Source organism: Lutjanus erythropterus, chromosome 7 (assembly GCF_056507025.1).
Source record: "Lutjanus erythropterus isolate fLutEry1 chromosome 7, fLutEry1.hap2, whole genome shotgun sequence".
In the NCBI taxonomy this organism is placed as follows: Eukaryota; Metazoa; Chordata; class Actinopteri; order Lutjaniformes; family Lutjanidae; genus Lutjanus; species Lutjanus erythropterus.
In genome coordinates this window covers 35,667,409-35,686,871 of record NC_139323.1, presented here as the reverse complement: position 1 = coordinate 35,686,871, position 19,463 = coordinate 35,667,409, and the positions used below count along the sequence as shown (strand labels likewise).

General features: G+C 39.4%; 1 protein-coding gene across 1 annotated transcript in view; it reads right to left on the bottom strand.

Annotated features, from left to right (window-relative positions):
- Positions 1-17,645, bottom strand: part of LOC146324319 (contactin-associated protein-like 4) — a 138,311-nt gene extending 120,666 nt beyond the window's left edge. Inside the window, exon 1 of the mRNA XM_084723631.1 lies at positions 17,366-17,645. Within this exon, the coding sequence (XP_084579757.1) occupies positions 17,366-17,450 (85 nt within the window). The 5' untranslated portion in view covers positions 17,451-17,645. The remainder of the gene's footprint in view (positions 1-17,365) is intronic.
- Between the last annotated feature and the right edge of the window lie 1,818 nt (positions 17,646-19,463).

Genomic DNA, 19,463 nt, shown 5'->3' with positions numbered 1-19,463 from the left:
CTTGGCTTGTAGGAAATGGACTGCCAAATATAAAGGATATGAAATATTTTATTAAATTTATGAGTCCTCTTTATGATTTATGACAAATGGATTGAACCGCATGAGGAGCTACTGTTTAGAGGCATTTGTGTTATTACAAATGTCAATATGATTTTTAAATAGGTTTTCTGAACCCTGAAGTCCCGGTTTCACTTCAGCTTTCTATAAATTATTAAAGGCCAACAAACACAGGCAGCATATGACACCTGTCAAAACACCTGACACTTTGTCATGCGTCTGTGTGTTTGGTGTTTGAGGCACGGGGTTACAGCAGACACCAAGTCCATCCTTCTGCAGTATACTGTATCATCCAGTTTACCATTTCAGTGAAAAAAAAAAAACTGAGCACCCAGAGGGATGACAACAGATCCAGAGATGCTGAATACTGATGAGTACCATCCATCACTTCAGCAAACTAAAGGTAAAAGAGTTCAGAGCGGTGTATGCATCCCAGACAGACGGAAAAGTCGACTTGTTGATCAGTGTGATCTCTCTTTCTCCCACGCTGCAGGATTTAGCAGCCATCATCAAGTGGAAAACAGCTTTTTTTGTGTTTGTTTGTGCCTTTACAAACTTCTCACCCTTTGCCAACGAGGTTCCAATAGACCAAGGTTTATCTGCTTTACGTGACTGTTTGACTTTAGAGACGCTGCTGGAAATTAAAAGGTGGGTGAGAGTGCAAATCTCCACCGACACTAATTAAGTTTTCCTCTAAAATAAATTGTTTACAAAGCAATTAATTTAAACTCTATTTTATTTTCTGAAGCCATAAACATACCCAAAAGGACTTGGAAGCAAACTTTGTTTTGTTGTTGTATATTTTACAGTTTCTTTTTAAAAGTTTTTGAGATGGTGATAGACTAAAAGGTCAAAACTAGGATTGTGATGATAACTGCATTACCGCAGTATTGTAGTAACCAACCAACTGTGCTGTCACACACCAGTCAGGAACACAGCCTCTGACTGGTCGACACGTCAGAAACACAACCCCTGATTAATTAACAGATTCAACCCAAGGCATCTTGGGATTGCCAGTGGGTGGCTTAGAACAAGAAAAAATGTTTTCAAGACAGAAAATGGGTTAATAACTACAGACGACCTAAGACACTGGTTAGTTCATTACGACGCTTCTGGAAGGGATACAGTCACACCAGAGTCATTTGTAAAGGTTGACTGTATCTACTTTGCTTGTCTCGCGTTAAACCACTAAATATACAGTTTCACATTGCAGAGTCCTGCATGTCACAGTTTTGGGACAGAAGAATAAAATATCTTTGGGACATGTCACACGTATGACCTTTGTCACTTTGTAATGTATGTGAAGTCTTGTCTCTCTGTATCCACAGTCTCGCAGTACCAGACAATTGGAAATCTCACTGCCCACCATTGGTTTGGGGATTTCTTAATACAAGGTAGTTAAGATAAGAGATGGGACAAGAAATTGTTTTATTAGTCCTCCATTTACAGTGTTACAGCAGCAAAAACTATAATATAAGCATCAACAAAAATATTTAAAAATAGAGAGGAAGTATGAAAAATATGACCAATTTAAACAGAGGATATATAAAAATAAAAATAGCAACACTAACGTCTGGTCAGTAATATGAAATGGACGAAGTGGGACTGTTGTGCCATAAATCTTACAGAGACCTGCTCCACCAGATCCTGGATCGAGCTGTGGTACTTGACAGGCGGACTGTACACTGAACTGACCGGACACGACACACAAGTCCTCAGCAGAACGAGGGGAGGAGGACTCTGTGTTTTACATCAGTGATACTTTGTGCACAAACACAGTCAAAGTTGATGGACAGTGTTTCCCAGATGTCGAACTTTAATGTGAAGGTATCAACCATATTATCATCATCATGTTGTTGCTGCTGTTTATATTTAACCTGATGCAAATTCAAAACGTGTACTGCAGTATTTTCTGATTGTATATGTGTATATCTATGTTGTTTCATTCCTTTTTTTAAATTCTATTCTGAAAGTAGTTATCTGTAGATACATACTATAATATGAAGGAACTACAGCTCTTATTTCATTATACAACACTATTTTGTGTGTAGCTAATAAATGACCTTGATACTTTATTAGACAGCCACCAAGTTTTGGCGACAAAAGCTGGGAGATTGTCCTCAGTCTCTTTTGAGCAAAGCATTTAGAGACTGACTCTGTGTCAGTGTGTTTCACTGTGTCTCACCACAGAAATGTCAATAAAAAAAAAATCTGTTTTATTGTGTGGGCTATGATAAAAGTAATGGAAAGATATTTTTAGCAAGGTTAGTAGGTTGACGTGTTGACTTTTCTGCTCACATTCTCACACAAAAAGCACTTTGCTCACGACAAAATAAACCCCTCTGATCCAAGTTACCAATGAATCAGGTCCTAATAATTACATAACTGTATTAAATGGCACATTTATTTGCATTTTCTTTTGCAGTTTGATTTGAAACTCTATTAAAATTTGTGATACAACTGGATGAAGGCATGGTGAATATTAACATGGTGATGTTTACCATCTTTATTTCATTAATATTAAATACATTGTGCAGTTGAGGCTGATAGGAATGTCATTAGTTTTTCAGGTTGGTCATGAACCAGAGCAGGGTGATCTAGCATAAAATCTCAGTTTAATCCCCTCAGGAAAGAGTCCATCGGTAACTAAGACAGTCAGGTTTACAGCATCAGCCTTAGCTCCACTCTAAAACTCCTCCTGCCTCAGACTCCGAAGACTTTCTGCTTACCATGAGCTTACCACAGACTTTGCAATGTGATCTGATGCTGAGGATAACGCTGGGGTTTCTCTCCTTCGCTAAAATTTGGCACACGAGTCAATGCTGGGATAGCAGGCTCCCATATCAGGGCTAATACATTATGTAGTATCAGATCGTTACATACACTTGCATACTGACCAATTTCCAATACTGCTTTTCAGGCAGTATCGGAAGGATTTTCCAATACTGGTATCAGAACAGCCCTAAATCAAAGTATGGTTCATCCTCTAGGGACCATGAATGTCTGATACCAACTTTTTAGAAATCCCTTTTAGTAGTTTCAGTGAAGATATTTCAAAACAAAACTTTTAACCTCGTGGTGTGACAGAAAATATTGGGTGAAAGTTGCCAAAGTCGATCAATGTTGGAGCAAATTTTCATGGCAATCCATCCAAGATTTGTTGCATCTAGGTCAAAGCGGTGTACAGATCACATCAGCATCCAAACTTTGGACCTCAACCTCTAGCCTTCTGATCTTAAGTATTTTAAAATTCTTAATCTATTGTTGTTGTGGTGGGAGGCATGCTGGCATATTTTATTTCTGAGTTAGAGGACATTTATTGAACATTTCCTCTGCTCCAAATTATTTGACACCACGTCAGAGAAGCAGCACAAATCACATCACATTTCAGTCCAACCAAGATTTTCTTTGGTTGACTACAACCCTACAAGTCATGTTTTCTTGTAACTGTTAACCAAAGCTTATAGTTTCCTCTGTAAACCCAAACCAAATGATGTTCACTTTGTACTATAAGTCAGCCGCAATAGATTTCGAGAAGCCCTCATAAGTAAATTTGTGTCTTTCTGTCAGTGTGGTGTTACCTTAAAGTATTTTGTTGAGCCATCTGTGATCATCAATATGTTGTCGCTATGTAAGTCAAATGAATAGTTTGACTGGTAAAGCGGTTTGGCTGAGATTGATGTGAATCCTGTGCCCGCTTTGGCTGCAGACCGTAGCCTGACAGTCTGACAGCTTAACTGAGACACTGTGCTGGCGGGCTGACTGCTAACAATGAGAGAAATATTTGTTCCTCATTTCAAGCCCTTCATCTGTCTCTCTGCGACACACCCCGTAACTCTGCTGACTCTCACCATCCAAGACCTCCCCGGTTAGAAAATTACATTAAATTTATAGTACACTTGTAGATAAAGCGTTCTCTGCAACATAATTACCTACTTTTTCTCTGTGAAATGGTATGAAAACAATGCTGCAATTTCTTCCATCCTAAATGCATTAATATGTGGCTCCATGGGAGGCAGACCTAATCAGCGGAATTAAATGATCAAAGGAAAACTGCATGGCAACAAAGCAGCAATTAAAGCACTTATCTGGAGTCTGCGAGCTTTAACCCTCATCATATTAGCACGCATGCTGAGTGCTGAGACAAGCAACAAAAACATGAATGCAAACACAATAGTAATGGGAGGGGAGAGTCAGAATCATTCGCAATGAATGAAATGCATCAGTCTTATGCAGATTCGGGAGGATTGCTGCAGGTTACATCACTTCTACTAATGGACCCAGGGGGAGATATGTGGAGTATGTGATGAGCATTTCATTAACAGATCATATTTGAATTTCAAATTAAGGCCAAGAAAATTGAATGGCATACTTTTCTTTGCAGACAGTCTCATTGAGAGGACATTAAGTCACTTTGGTGAAAAAAAACACAAAATTGTCATGCTCTTCTTTCTCTCTATTTTGCCTCTAGCAGCTAGGATTGGCTTCCCCTGTGGGTGGAGAAGAGTTGAAGGAGTTACTTTTTTAAAAAATAATCAAGAAAAGCATTGCCTTCTTTTCTGAAAGACAAAAAAAACTTTGTGCATGACATAGATTGTGTAGGACAGTAGAGGTAAATTACAACAAGTCTTGAAACTGACCTACAGAATGACACGTGCAGTTTTTGCACTAAAATTAGTTTATGAGGGGTTTTTAAATGCGGCTAAACCCGTGAAAAATAGGCAATTGACCCTTTTCCCATGCCCAATAGACCTGTTTGCCTTTCTGTCCTTTTTTCCTGGAAAGCTGAGACTCATGTCAGAGAGACGAATGTTTTTAAAAGTCTCTGCGTGTTCAGCTGTCAGTACTTCTGTAGCTTCTAACCGAATCTCTGTGGTTTGAAGCTTCTCTCCTGCGTCACTGTTTCTACTCTCAGGTATCTTCTTCATTTTACTGTTTCGTGTTACTTTCAGATGGATAGGAGTTGTGTTAAGTTAGATTTTCATTTCACATTTCCGGATTTTGCTGCTTCAAAAGATTCTAAATAATAAAATAACGGGAGACTTTTATTGTGATGAATTTGGAGGAAATAAAATGTTTATCCACTGTTTTACAGACACTCACTAGATCAATAAATACACACCTTCACTCGCATGAAGGACTCATTGACATGATTGTGAATGCAGCATCCTTAACAGTGGCTACATTAAGTTTATTTGCTATGAGATGATAAACACGGGGTCTTTCTACCATCTGTACTCCGCCTATCTTGAGCAGATGGTACAAGATGGTAATCAGTGGGTTGACAGAGAGGTTTCTTTTGTTAATTTCTATGATTTTAACAGATAAATTTTAAAATGACAAGAAATAGGGTGCTTCCCCTGGATGATGACAACATCACTGTTTTTGTTTTGATGTTTTGTTGATGCCTCCATTCACCCCATCCTTCTTTTTCTGCATACTTTGTGCCCATATAACAAGAGTGACAATAATTCAACCTTTTCTATAACAGACAAAATTATTTTTCACTTTTCAGTTGAGTCTCATGAAGACTTCCTTTGTCTACATGGTGTACGATTTGCCTCAATCAACTGAAACAAACTGACTACACACAGCTTCAGTTTACTTTGTATGTGACTGGCCGTGATGATTTTGTCCTATTATTGAATGAGTAATTCTGCAAATACTTTGTATTTTACCATCAGTCAGTGTCACACTGAATACTTTAATTCATGCTGTAAAAGAATGACACAAGAAAACTTCTAAGGCAGGTTTGTGGGCACCGTCCCCTGCATGAAAGGATATAATTCCATCTGTGTTCAAAATTTCACACTGAAATACTGTATATATTGATTCATATTTTGTACGCTGAATCATGAGCAAGGACAGAGTTTATTTTTGTGAGATCCTGCGAGTGAAAGACTACTCAGTTCCCCAAGGTCTCCTCAAGAACTTTCAAGTCTTAAATAAAAGCCTGCATTGATCAGTGCCTGTTGTTAAAAAGAGAATTCAAGATTTCTTTTACAACTTGGGTCCTCTTTTTTTTTTTTTTTTTTTTTGTAGCTTTGGCCATCATTCAGTTCAGCTTTATTTGTCATATGTACGTTAACACAGGGTCAGTACAATAAAATGTCTTGGATGAGGAAAAATGGTCAGCTCAGCAATAAGACTACACGCGGGTTTGCCGAGGAGCTCTCATGGCGTGAACTGCGTTATTGCACAATTCCAGTTGATTATAATAACTGTAGGCTAATAGCTAGGCTTAAATTAGACTTGTTTAAAACCTGATTGGTTGCATGGTTGCCCAGAGCAAAACATTATCAAAGGAAAATGGGGTGATGTCCAACAAGAATAAGATCCAGGAGTATCAACTTCATGATGTCTGGTTTGGAGTGAGCCTTCTGATCAGTGTTATTAAACATATAAGACTCTTTTTATAAAGAGAGGGAGGTCACAATAATGTCAGAGCATGAATGAGGGTCTTCATGGTTATAATTGCTATTTATTTCAAGAGGCACTGTCGTAGCTCACTCCCACTGTGCTTCTCCTCGCCACCAGCCAATAAATACAAAGGCTGTCATTAAATCAGAAAGGAGGAAGGTCAAAGCAGCAGGTTAGGTAATTATTAACTGTATTCATAAATAATCTGATGTTAATTCGCTGTGTAATTGTTTGAGAAGAGAGTAGAAATGAGGGAGGAGACATGTGACACTCTTTATAGATTATCCTTTTCAGTAGTATGAGGCTTATAGTAATACTTTACTATAAATACATGCAATAATAATAATAATAGAAAGAAAAGTTCATTTTATTACAAATTAGGTCCTACTTTAGCAGTTTCACCCATCATCATCAATCATCATCAATTTCCTTGAAAGCTAAATTTTTTACATCCTGAAGTAGTTGGTTGTGGTTTTCCTCTTTGCTGTCTTTGCTGGTACATTGCTTCACTTCATGATGAGTTACTGCCATCTGTAGATCAGTGGAATAATGTGAAACCACTGACAGAAACTGCGCAAACGCAATGGGCACCTGTTGTTCTTCACAGCACTTCTGTGCTACACTACTACTACTTTGTCTCTTGTTCCCTGCTGGGCCTCAGCCTACAAGCTGCTGTCAATCAAAACACACTTTTAATAATATAATGCCATTTACAGTATATTTATATGTGTTGACATTATTTTTGGCTGCAAAAGGGGATGCTTACATGTGATTTTAGCTGGACTTCAGGGTATTTTTTAGTTTTCAGAAGTCATTTGTACAATATATGCTAATAATAATATGCATTTTAAAGCAACTGACCAACTTCACAACAAGACGCCATGTTTGTGGTCTCAGCACCAGATAGTAACAAAAAACAAGCAACTGGCAAAACAAATTGTCAGCAGCAGCATGAGTAAAAAGTCTGACAAACTGTAGATCACAATTTAATACAGGAAAGATTAGAAAATGTTCTGAAGTGCACTACTTGTTTGTTATTTGTTTAAAACTGAGAAAACTAAATTAAATGTGTGAATGCTAACCTCCTGACCAGCTGCTTGATGTTAAAAACATCTAAAGGAGGTACATTTCATATGAATTTTGTTCTGCTCAAGGACTGTGATAATTGTCTTGGATAAAATTACTGCCTTCAAATGAAACACTTAACATATTTCACAACTGCAGCGTTTTCCTCAGAGAAAAGGTAATTGCATTGAAAAACCATGTTACAGTAATGTCACCCCACTGGATACTAAGTTAATATCACGACGCAGAAGAACAAAACTTTGCTGCTGAAATTTGTGTTGCTGTGCACCACAGGGCTGCAGCTGTGTGAAGGTGAGCTGAGGGGAGTCAGGCGAATGGATCTGACATCACGCACACACACACACAAAAAAAAAAAGAAAAAAAAGAAAACCCACTGATGGGTGAAATGAGAGAAGGAGTTGGGAGTGTCACTGCATGGCTTAAAGACGAAGGGCAACTACAATGAATGTCCACACAGTGCAGTGAACCAAACTCCTCCACTTCTCCTCATTTTTTGTACACTTCACTTCTTCTACCAACTCCTGCTCCAATTCCTATTTCTCTCTTTTCTTTCTTCTTCACCTACGTCACACTAGTAATGTGTCCTTTAAATTCCCCACCTCAGTTTTACTTTTTATGATCGGCTCAGCTTTGTCCATTGGTACCACCTGTGTGCTTCACACATGTATTAAATTTTAGCAGTATACTCAGCATACTCTGTGTTACTGTGTGAATACTAAACTGTTGCAGTAATGATGTGTACACAGTATTACAGGGCAAGTTAGCTGGGCTAGTGGATTAGCTTGGCGAGACTCATTTCTAAACTGGCCAATTATTGAAACGGGCCTTTGCCAACATTACAGCAGTACAATAAACACACTTAACATCAACAAGACATTTAACATCATGAACAACAAAGAGAGTTATTGTGCCACATGAGTCTGACAGTACATTGTCTGTGGCTTCAGCACCGTGACGGCAGAAACACGGCAGAGAGTGAGTGAGGCAACAGAAGCGATCACACAGACTTTCAAAATAAAATTTCAAAATTCATGTCTGAACAAAAGCGTCTGAACATGAAGAATTCACAACATAAAATCAAATATTTAGTTGCCTTCAAGGGGCGCGGGCAGGTAGCTCTGTTGGTGGAGCAGTCCTCTGCAGCGGCACCGTTTGCTGCATGTCATGCCCCCGCTCTCTCAGCTGTCCTGTCTAAATAAATGTGTAAAAGTCCCCAGAACATATAAACAAAAATAGTGGACTTTCTCATGGACAGTCTTCTAAGCTTATGTAAGTCATCAGTATTAAACTGAGACTGTTTCATAACCAGTTAAAAACTCCTTGCGGTAGCTTTAAGTAGTAAGTGCATATAAGCACATTACTCCCTGAGAGACGTTCCTTTTTCACAAACTTTGCTGTTTGGAAAAGGGGAAAAAAAGTGGTGAAGTTTTTATGAATTGTAAATCAACTGTCACTCATTTTTGTGTTACATAAAGCACCGACAGATTGACACAGAGAGGTGATGAATTCATATTTGCTAATAGCTGATGCCTACAGTTTCTACCTTCCTCCTGCATCGCGGAGTGACAGTGAATAGTGACCTCAGCAGAATGTGGCTGATTCTTGGACCGATAACAAGTCATCTGATATAATGACAGGGCCATTTGATGAATGGGTCTGTTTTTAGGGAGGCAGACATCCACTGGGGAGCTGGCCTTGGGCAAACACAAAATCCCACAGGTCACAAAGGCAGATGGATGGACTGCAGTTCTCTGTCACTTTTATCGCTTAACTACTTGTCCCTGGATTAATAAATCTAGATTCATGACTGGCAGCTCCAGGCTCACACCGCCAGCCGCTGCCGCCGTAACCTTGACTTAATCAGAACCTCTTCATGACTCCGCTTCCACTAAACACATTTTCATAAATGACACTAAAGAAGAAAAGTCAGGCCGATTTATCCTCTACTACTTTGCTCTTTCCTTATAGCGGCTCTCCAAGACTCCACCGTCTCATGAAGCATAAAGGACAACAGGGTTTGCAGAGAAAATGTCTCACACATTCCCACCAAATTGATTTTATTCAGAGGTTTATGTTCTCTCAGTGCAAACCACCAGCTCATTGAAAAGTAATAAATTCTGATGAGACAGGGCTGCTCGCATATGAAGCAGGGAGCTAGGCCCAAATTTAAATCAACTCCTCTCCCAGCGTATTTCTCACCAACTTATTCTCTGTCTGGCTGTGGACTGGAGGAGATGAATTTCCAGCAGTCTGGGAAAATAACAGCACCTTAATGTTCCTCCCTCAGCCTCAGCTAGTTAAATAATCAAACACATCCACCCCAACCCACAGTCTCAGCCGTCTAAGAGATGAAACACTCTTGAAGTGACGATGCTGCTTCCACCGGTGCAATAATCAAAATGAAGACAAAACTGTGTTTTCTGTAATATTTTAGAAATAGGCAAAATAAATGTGTCTGTTGTACTCTGCTTGTAGTAAGCTGCTACAAATGTCAGTTGCAAAATGAAACAAAACAACGGAGTATGTGGATGCGAGAAGTAAATTTGAAGTGAGGAAGAGGGTGCTGAGACGTTGTTAAGGAGGAAAATGGTGATGGTGATGACAAAGATGATGGTATGATGATAATGATGTAAAAGACTATGATCATGTGTTGAGAATCCTCACCAAAGAAGGAGACAGCATTTGTCTTTTGATTAAATGATTAAAATGACCTGACCTCTCACAGTCACACAAATGATTATTTTTCTTCCTCGCTCGCAAAAGCAGCAGTAGTGTGACACTGTTATACTGCTGCATGGAAAGAGATCTGTAAATTGCTGGCATTCAAAGCATAAGCCATTCCTCTTGTCAGCAAAGTGACAAAAATGTGTCCCTCTTGTTAACCTGCCATCTCCCCTCTCCATCCCCTGGTAACACAGAGAGTGCAGGGACAGAGTGGTTGTTTGGCTGAAATTGTTAGTCGTGTCTGCGTGACTCATTGATCCTTTATCTGACTGAGGTTTATGCAAGTTAGAATCTATGGCCCCGACCATGGCTCTGAAATATCAGGCGGTCCCTCCAGGAAGTTGTGATGTTCACGAGTTCTGCACAATCTTGCAATTTTGTCCGAACTCCACAACTTTTCTGCAAATTGAACCAATCATCCCTGCTCTCTGCGAGTTCTACCAATTCTACCAATAGCAGTCCCAAAATGTTGTATTATTCACTTTTTTTTTAAATTGATATTTTATAATTTTTTTCACAGGTGCTGAAAAGAGCACGAGGTTTGTCAATATTATCGACATTGATCACTGCTCCAAATACAGGAAATAAAGCATATTTTGTTCAAGTTTTTGTAATGTCATCTGTCATCAGTAATCATGAGTCTTTTTGGTGAGGTTATTTAAAACTACAAAACAACAAAACTTTCTTTTGTAATTTTCACTTGCTACCCAAGGACAGCACGCAAAATCCTGGAGGTACTGACCGGGAGCCTAACACGTCGATTTCACTGGGCACATCGCATCTGTGCAACAGAATTAGATCTGTTCTCAACATGGCTGCATGTCCCACCAGCAGTGTTTCAGAGGTGAAGTCTTTTGCCCTCCCACTTATAAATTGCTTGTTGATTTGTTGGATTTTTCCTTGCTTTTTATGCTTCAATCGTAAATAAGTAGGCTACTTTCGTAGTTAAACTGTTTCTTTTTTTTTGTTTATATGGTCAAGTCTACGCATGGTATTTTATTTTGAAAATCGACCAAAGTTTCAATGTTTTTTTGTGTCTGAATTCCTGTGCAGCTTGCAGCAACTTCTGGTGGAATCACAAGCATTATACCATACGGCCACGATCAGCTTCAGTGCCCACAGCGCAGCCTTAACGCAGCGCAGCCGTGCCTGGTGGCATCATGCTGTAAATGCTCTTTCAGACACAATGATATTGGAGCTGCACTGGCTGCTAGGTTCAGCATGAGCTGTGCACAGCACGGCTTGTACCACTTTCCTCAGTGCAGCAACAAGCCTGACAGAGCAGTCTGTTTTGTAACTTTATGTAACACCTTTGTCCCTGAGGAATGCTGTTTAGTTTCACTATGTACTAGCTATACATGGTTGAAATGACAAAAAGACACAGTCTCCAGTCTGAGCTGTGTATAAAGTGCTGCAGGAATGAGTCCTAAAATCCAGAAATGAGTTGGAATATTAGCACATACGGCTCCCTTGTCTCAAAGTAAACGGGTTATTTGAATAGATTTTTCATTATTTGCCTGAAATAAGGTTAGTGGTTAGCACAAGCTTAAGACATGTTCATGTTTTGTTCTGCTGTATAAAATACATCAGTAAATACATGACCGTGGTGAGTTACGAGACAGCTCTAACATTAGCTTTTTACTTCTGGTGATTGCATTTTACGCTTCAAAATCATAAACATGTAGTTCATTTGTGAAGATTATCTTGCTGAACAAAATTTGTAAGTATCATGGACTGCACTAATCCAAAATCCAATTTAAATCTTCCACTGGCACTCTGTGGAGGGAACCAGAGCAAAACTAACTTCCGGGTTGTCCTATAAAATCATCCCTGCAGCACTGTGTTGATGAATCCGTGGTGCTGAAGTAGCAAACAGATTTGTAATTGCACCAGTCACGCCATTCTGCCAGTATAATCTCAGATTTACTATAATCTCTCTAAACTGTAACTAGAGTACTATAAATCCTGTCTTCTATATAATAATGTTGCCTATATAGTCTATGGAGAGGTGTCACTCTCATGATCAGAGTAAGTGACAAGTAGCAACGTGCAGTCGAGGAAAAGCAAGAGGATCATAAGACACACTGCTGTCTGTTGTATTCCTGTGAGGCATCCTGCAGCAGAGTTCTTTGGGAGCTGTACGTGTGTGGGTGTGCGTGCTGGTTGGCTGGCTGGTCGGTGGTTTGGAGGCAGGAGGATGCTCCCATTGGGCCATCCTCACGTAAAATATGAACAAATCACAGATTGTCTCCAACCAACAGTTGTGTCTTTGGTTCTTTTACCCATGAGAGGAAATTTCAGTTGACTAAACTTAATTAATTCACATTGCATTCAGTAGTAGTAGGAATGGATGATATGTTAAAATTTCTCAGCTGGCCATGCACACCTGCACGAGGTATTCAAAGAGGCAGTCTTACTAGAGTTGGGCAATATGCTAAAATTTTCCAAGCAATCATCGTCAGCCCATCCATCGGCGATTGGCGATACCATCGTCCCCCCACACACCTTCTCCCGACCTCTCAGGTCTCAGCTGGGAGATGTGCGCAAGCTGTGAATTCACTATATTACGCACACTGCGTACGTTCACTACGTCCAGTGGACAAAATGAACTCAAAGTGTCTACAAATTACATGTTTTCACACTTATTTTCCATTTTAAATGGAGAAATACAACCGTTCACCTTATGAATTCAAGTTTCTCTCTTTTACCGAACTAATACAAACTTAATTAGCTCATTAACGCCTCGGAAACACACACTTCATTTAAACTCGACAGAAACAAAATACAGCTCAACAGAACCATCTTGGTTCATCTTTAGACTCTCCCAAAAAATCACCCACTCTGGTTTGGCTGAACGAAATCCTTAATTCGCTGAGTTAGATGTGAAAATATTCTGGCTCTTCACACTGATTTTCCCTGCTGCCTCTCTCTGACATTGCTTGTGTTACTGTCTTAGCTCGCTGAATGAGAGTGTTTCCTCTGAACAGCCACTCTCACACGTTCTTTGGGGGCAGATCATTAAACTGGCAAAATGAAATGACAAAAATCACACAGAAAATAATCCCTCACCTACAAAAAAAAGCTTCACTCGAAGGCAGGATGACAAGCTGACCACCATGGAGAGGAGAGAGATGAAATAAATGTTTAATAAGGGGATAAAGGTGCAAATTTTCACACAGTCTCTCCTGCAAGGCATGCATAATGTTACAACTATTTTTATCACTTTTGATGTGTACAAATATGAGTAACTAATAAAAAAGAGAGAGAGAGAGATTCACACCCTGCTTACTCCCTGACCTCCACACACCTGTCCAACCGCTGCATGAAGTGGGTGCAGAGTGGGTGTGAATGTTGCATTCGCAGAGTTACAGAACATTTCGGACAACAACTGGTTCAAGAGCTTTTCAACTATCCACTTGGGATGAACCATACTGGCAGTGTAACGTGTCTGAGAGCGAGAGAGAGAGAAGGGACATAGTATATTAACAGAGAAAGACAGAGAGTATCGCTGAGGATGATGAATGTGACAGTGACAGAAACCTCCTGTCCTTCTTGCACAAAACAGGATGAATGATATGATCATTCTTTACTGAGCTGAAACCTTTTCATTGCTTAGGAGGCATAATCTGGACAGAAGACAGTTCATTAAGTGGATGATAAAGGCTCTGACTGATATACAGTACGCTGCAAGGTAAAATATAAGTAGTACAGGGGAGTGATAGTGTAAAAACTCAGGTTTTGTGACTGTCTATTGGTCCTGAGCTCCATGCAGCGAGTAGATAGTTGTGTCTGCGCCAACACAAAGAACTCAATTCTATCAATATGTCTCTTTATTTTACAGCTGTTGTCTTCCCAATCAATAGAGCTGAGAAACAACAATGGCTATTAATGCACCCATCCTGCTTCTCTATCCTCCACATGAATTCATCCATCCATCCACACAACCATCTGATTAATGTGTGTGTGAAAACCTTCAGATCATCAGGCTTGTTAGTGATTTTGTTTGCCGATGCACCTGCAGGGATGCGATGTACACTATGAGGCTGCCCTTATTTACAGCATCGGTCCATGGGAGCACAGCATAATTACAGTGGGGAGGAAGGAGGGTCATCCGATTTTACTGAGCTACTACTTTAACAGTGCAGCTACTGGAACTTCTTCATTAAACCCTCTAACAGAGGAACAGCTCATATACACTCAGGGACTTGACAGCAGCAGGGAATAGAAGATATGGCACCACTTTACAATAAGACTACCCTGATAAATTATTTATAATTAGGTCATTAATTAGGATGTAAACACTATTCATCATTAATAAGTTGTTACAACACAATAGTTTGCCCCCATTCATAACAGCCACATATCATTTCTGCACAGACTGCTATTGTACACATACATTATATCAAATGCTTCCAAAAATGGTCAAACCCAGAGAAATACATACTTTATTCAAGGTAACAGTGTGTTACTTTACTAATCTTTGTTGCTATAACCTCCATGAAAACACAAGATGCACAGTCTAAGTACGTCAGAGAGTGAGGAAGAAAGTTGCCAAACCTAACTAAACATAACGTGATTAAAACTTAATACATTACCGCTCCCGTTAACGTGACTTCTGCTCTAGATATGTCAGATTGATTTTCATCTGCAATGGTGGCTGTTTAGCGTGGCATCATGGGAGTCGTTTTCTTCATTGCTGCTTAACAACATCATAAAACTACGTCTTTTGTTATTTTTTAACGTGAGTGAGACCCCTAGTGACAGAAATTACTAGGTATGTAACAATACCAAAAACTCAAGGTGTGATAACCACGAAAATCCCATGAGATGATATTTATCATCACAATATCAAAAAACAAAGAAAAGCGACAATTTGAGAAAATGCCCTTTATTTAATTGTAAATTTGAAGTGTACAGTGTACAACTTTTGTTCCTATAAAGTTCTTTTTTTTCATGTTTCTGTTTTACTTTTTTAATAAAATAAATTCAAAAAAGCTAGTCAAAAAAAGGTTCCCTCTGCTAGTTTTAAATGGTTCTGAGTCATTAATAAATTAAGGCTCCCTTTTTGCTAGATATAAATGTAAGTAACTCACAGAGGTGGCAAAAATACACACATTCTGTACTCAAGTAAGTATAGATACTTCTGTTTAAAAAAAAAAGACTAATAAAAGTAGAAGTACAAATTCAACTTCTTTACTCGTGGAAAGTGGAAAGTGGAAAATTTCAGGCCCTAAAATGTTTTCCAAGTACAAAAGCAGAAATTAGCCCTCTGAGGACATTTCTACTCTGTTGTTATGTCTTTCCACATCATTTTCATTGTGTTACATTTTGTCTTGTTATGTCTTGTTACGTTGTTTTCATCCTGTTACGTCATTTCTGTCTTGTTACATCTTTTATGTAATTTCCATCTCATATATTGTTGTTGGTTTTTTTTTGTTTTGTTTTTTGTTTTGTTATGCAAATTTCTGTCTTTTCGTCATTTTATGTTGTTTTCACCCTATTTTGTTTTTGTCTTGTTACATCTTGTTGAGTCGAATTACGAATCTGTTTTGAAAGTGTAAGTAGTAGAAAGTACTGATATTTGACAACTTTTTACTCTAACTCTAACTTTAACTCAGAGTAAAAAATACTCAACTAAAGTATAGATACCTGAAAAATCTACTTAAGTACAGAAACAAAGTAACTGTACTTAGTTACTTATCATCTCTGGTTACTCATTAGTAAGATTTGATCTTATCAAATAGTCAGCCCACATTGATGTATGAACACTGTTATTACGTGATTATTAATGATTTATAAAGTGATTAAAACTAATAATAAGTAATTTGTAAATCCTCTATAAGGGTAGTCTTACTGTGACGTGGTAAGTATCTATATATTTCTCACACTTGTTGCAGGGTTAAATTCTCTCACTCTTTAGTTTTCACACAGCTGTGAAATAAGCAGCTCTTTCAAATCATCCTTTTACCCCTGAACTCACATTTTAAGATCTTTTGAGTATAAAACTGAAGGCGAAGCAGCAACAGGATCCTCCAGTGCAGCTCTCCCACATCTCCACGGACAGACCACCGTCTCCTTCTCTTCTCTCCTTCCCTCACGAGAAAACATCAAATGATGGAAACGCTAAAATAGGAACGCAACTTGTGGGACTCGCCGTGTCTTAAAACTTGACAGCCGTAAAATCCCCGGAGGATGCGCGCTCCCTTTCATCAACAACAAGAAGAAGAGGAAGAAGCCCCCGCGGTGGTCTGATCACACCCAGCCGACTGTTTAATTCACTCAATGCACAGAATGAACTACATGAAATATACGATTTATTCACAATCAGGAGAAACGGGTCGCAGAGCATGATCAAAACCCACTTACAGCTGCTGCTGCTTTTATTTTGAAAAAAGTGAGAGATCTTATAAAAAATAGTGGTTTTATTACTTTTTCAGGACTAGGCCACAAATGGAAACAAACAGTAAATCTGATTAAGGATTACTGAACTGTTCTTAATCATTTTTAAAGCAAAATTGCGGCTTCTTTTCGCTGTTTTGCTGAATATACTGGTGGTTAGGACTGCTGATCAGACACGTTAGGGTGTTATCTTGGGCTTTGGGAAGTTGTAATGGCGTTTTTTTTTTCACATGTTCTGACATTTTACAGACATTATAATGATCAGCAGATTGATCAGTAAAGAAAATATTCCCTAATCATAGCCTTAGAATAGGTATGAGTCTGTAGTCTGGCTAATCAATAGAGATATTTAAACATATTTTCTCACTGAAACTATTCCTCCTCATGTGTTTGACCATTTTACATTCTGACACTTTTATATCAAGACAAAGAAGAAAAACTTTTCTCTCTTCTTTCTTGCTTAATGAGCTGATCTGTCATCATTTAGTCAGTTAAAAGTCTCACCAACAGCTACATGAGTCATCAACCTGGCAAATAACAAGTCTGCCCCCCCGCCATTAGCACAAACCCCTACAGCCAGCGATGTCTTAGTGCATTAGTAAACCACGGGGGTCCCTTTCAACAAAACAACGCACTCAGCTGCCGCTCTCCATCCCACAAAGCGCACAGAGCCGCTCACCTTCTCCACCTGTCCCACAGCAGCCGAGCAGCAGCGAGGCGACCAGCGCGGTAATCCCAGCGACTCTTTTACTCCCCAAAGGCATGTTGAAGAAGCGACGGGATGCTGCAGAGTATAATCCCGACTGTCGGAGGGGAGACAGTCTGTCCTTCCTCCTCCTCTTCTCCTCTCCTCTCCTGTTCGCTGCTCTCCTCTGCTCTCCTCCAGCTCCGCTCCGGCGCGCTGCGCTGCGCTGCAGTAGCCCTGCTGCCACGGTGTGGAGGGGCCGTCCGGTACCCGGGGTGTGGGGAGGATGCTCTCACACCGCCTGCCCTCCGTCAAGTGATGGAGGGAAAAAGAGGAGGGAGGGCTTAAACGAGACTGTTAGGGGTCCGAGTGGAGCGCACCGCCTCCCTCACTGAGATCCTGAAGGAGCTCCTGGAGGGAGTCCCAGGACTGGTTTCACTTCAGCGCAGGGAGAGCATGAGGCTGACTGCTGCTTTTATGTTTAACTCTTAACGCAGCTGTGAGCTGTAGGTCTCCGCCATCTGAAAGTAAGACAGATCTCACATTTCTTTGCAGGGATGCAGAGGACAAACTCACAGGCAGATTATAAATCAATAAACTCCTGGGCACAGACACGAATAAGACCCTCAAACTCTCACAAATATTAGCACACAGACTGCAGTTTTGTGTCTCTTTGTGATTGTTGTGTGACTCTTTGTAGTAATCTTTCTTTGTAGTTGCTAAGTGCCTCTTTACAGTAGTTTTGAAGCTGTTTTGTTTCTCTTTTTGCTTCTCTTTGTGGTCATTATGCATCCCCTGTATTCTTTTGTAGTCATAGTGGTTTTGTGGCCTTTTGTAGTAGTTTTGCATCTCTAGACATTTTGCATCTGTCTGTAGTCTTTTTGCTTCTCTTCATAGTTGTTATATGTCTTTTCGTGGTCTTTTTGTGTCTCTTCAAGTAGTTTTGCATCTCTTTGAAGTACTTTTGTGCTTCTTCTAGTCTTTTTCCGTCTCTTAGAAGACGTGTCTCTTTGTAGTTGTTAAGTGTCTTTGTAGTTGGTTAGGTTTTGCTTCTTAGTGCCTGTTTTGTGTCTTGTAGCAGTTTTAAGTCATTGAGTGTTGATTTGCAGTCTTTTTGCTTCTCTTTGTGGTCATTTTGCATTTCATGGTGTCTTTTGTAGTAGTAGCAACAGTAGTAGTGCTGTTGTGTCTCCTCATAATTTGTAAGTGTTTGTAGACATTTTGTGTCTATCATCAGTCTTTTTGCTTCTCTTTATACTTGTCTTTTTGTGGTCATTTTGAGACTCTTCGAGTAGTTTTGCATCTCTTTGCAGTCATTTTATGTCTTCTTGCAGTCTTTTTGCTTCTCTTTGTGGTCAGTTTGCATCTCCTGGAGTTTTTTGTAGTAGTAGTTTAGTGTCTCTTGGTAATTGCTAAGTGTTTCGTTGTACACATTTTGTATCAATCAGTAGTCTTTTTGGTTCTCTTTTAAGTTGCCTCTTTGTGGTCATTTTGAGTCTCTTTTGCATCTATTTGAAGTCATTTTGTGTGTTTTTGTAGTCTTTCTGCTTTTTTGGTAGTAATTTTGTATCTTCTGGTAGTCTTCTGTTGATGTAACAGCAGTTTCATGTCTCTGCAGATTATTGTGAGAAAAAAAAAGCTTCCTGGTGTCAAACTCTGCACATATATAATTCTGCAGTTAAGGTCAAACATCCAAGTGATACATTTTGAAGGGAGGGGGACTTTGAACTATCCTCAGGGATTGATGATAAATTTAAAGTGGTTCTCTGATCAATTTCTTTGCTTGCAAATATCTACACTTTTAAGTTTACTGCATTAATTTGATTCCAAGTTAACAGAAAAATAAGAAGTTTCTGTTGATTCCTGGTCCTCTCCTCAAGCTGAAAATGTGACAATTGTATGAGACTGCTCTCACAAAATATTTCTGAGAATTTTAGATTTTTTTTTTGTGTGTGTGTGTGTGTGTGTGTGTGAGAGAGAGAGAGATTAAAACCTTTTTTCACAACCATCTGGGGAGGTTATAGTAGGTCACCACTACTCCACAGAACATGAGAACAGAAAGTGAGCTCTCAAACATTCATTTTTGGTGAAT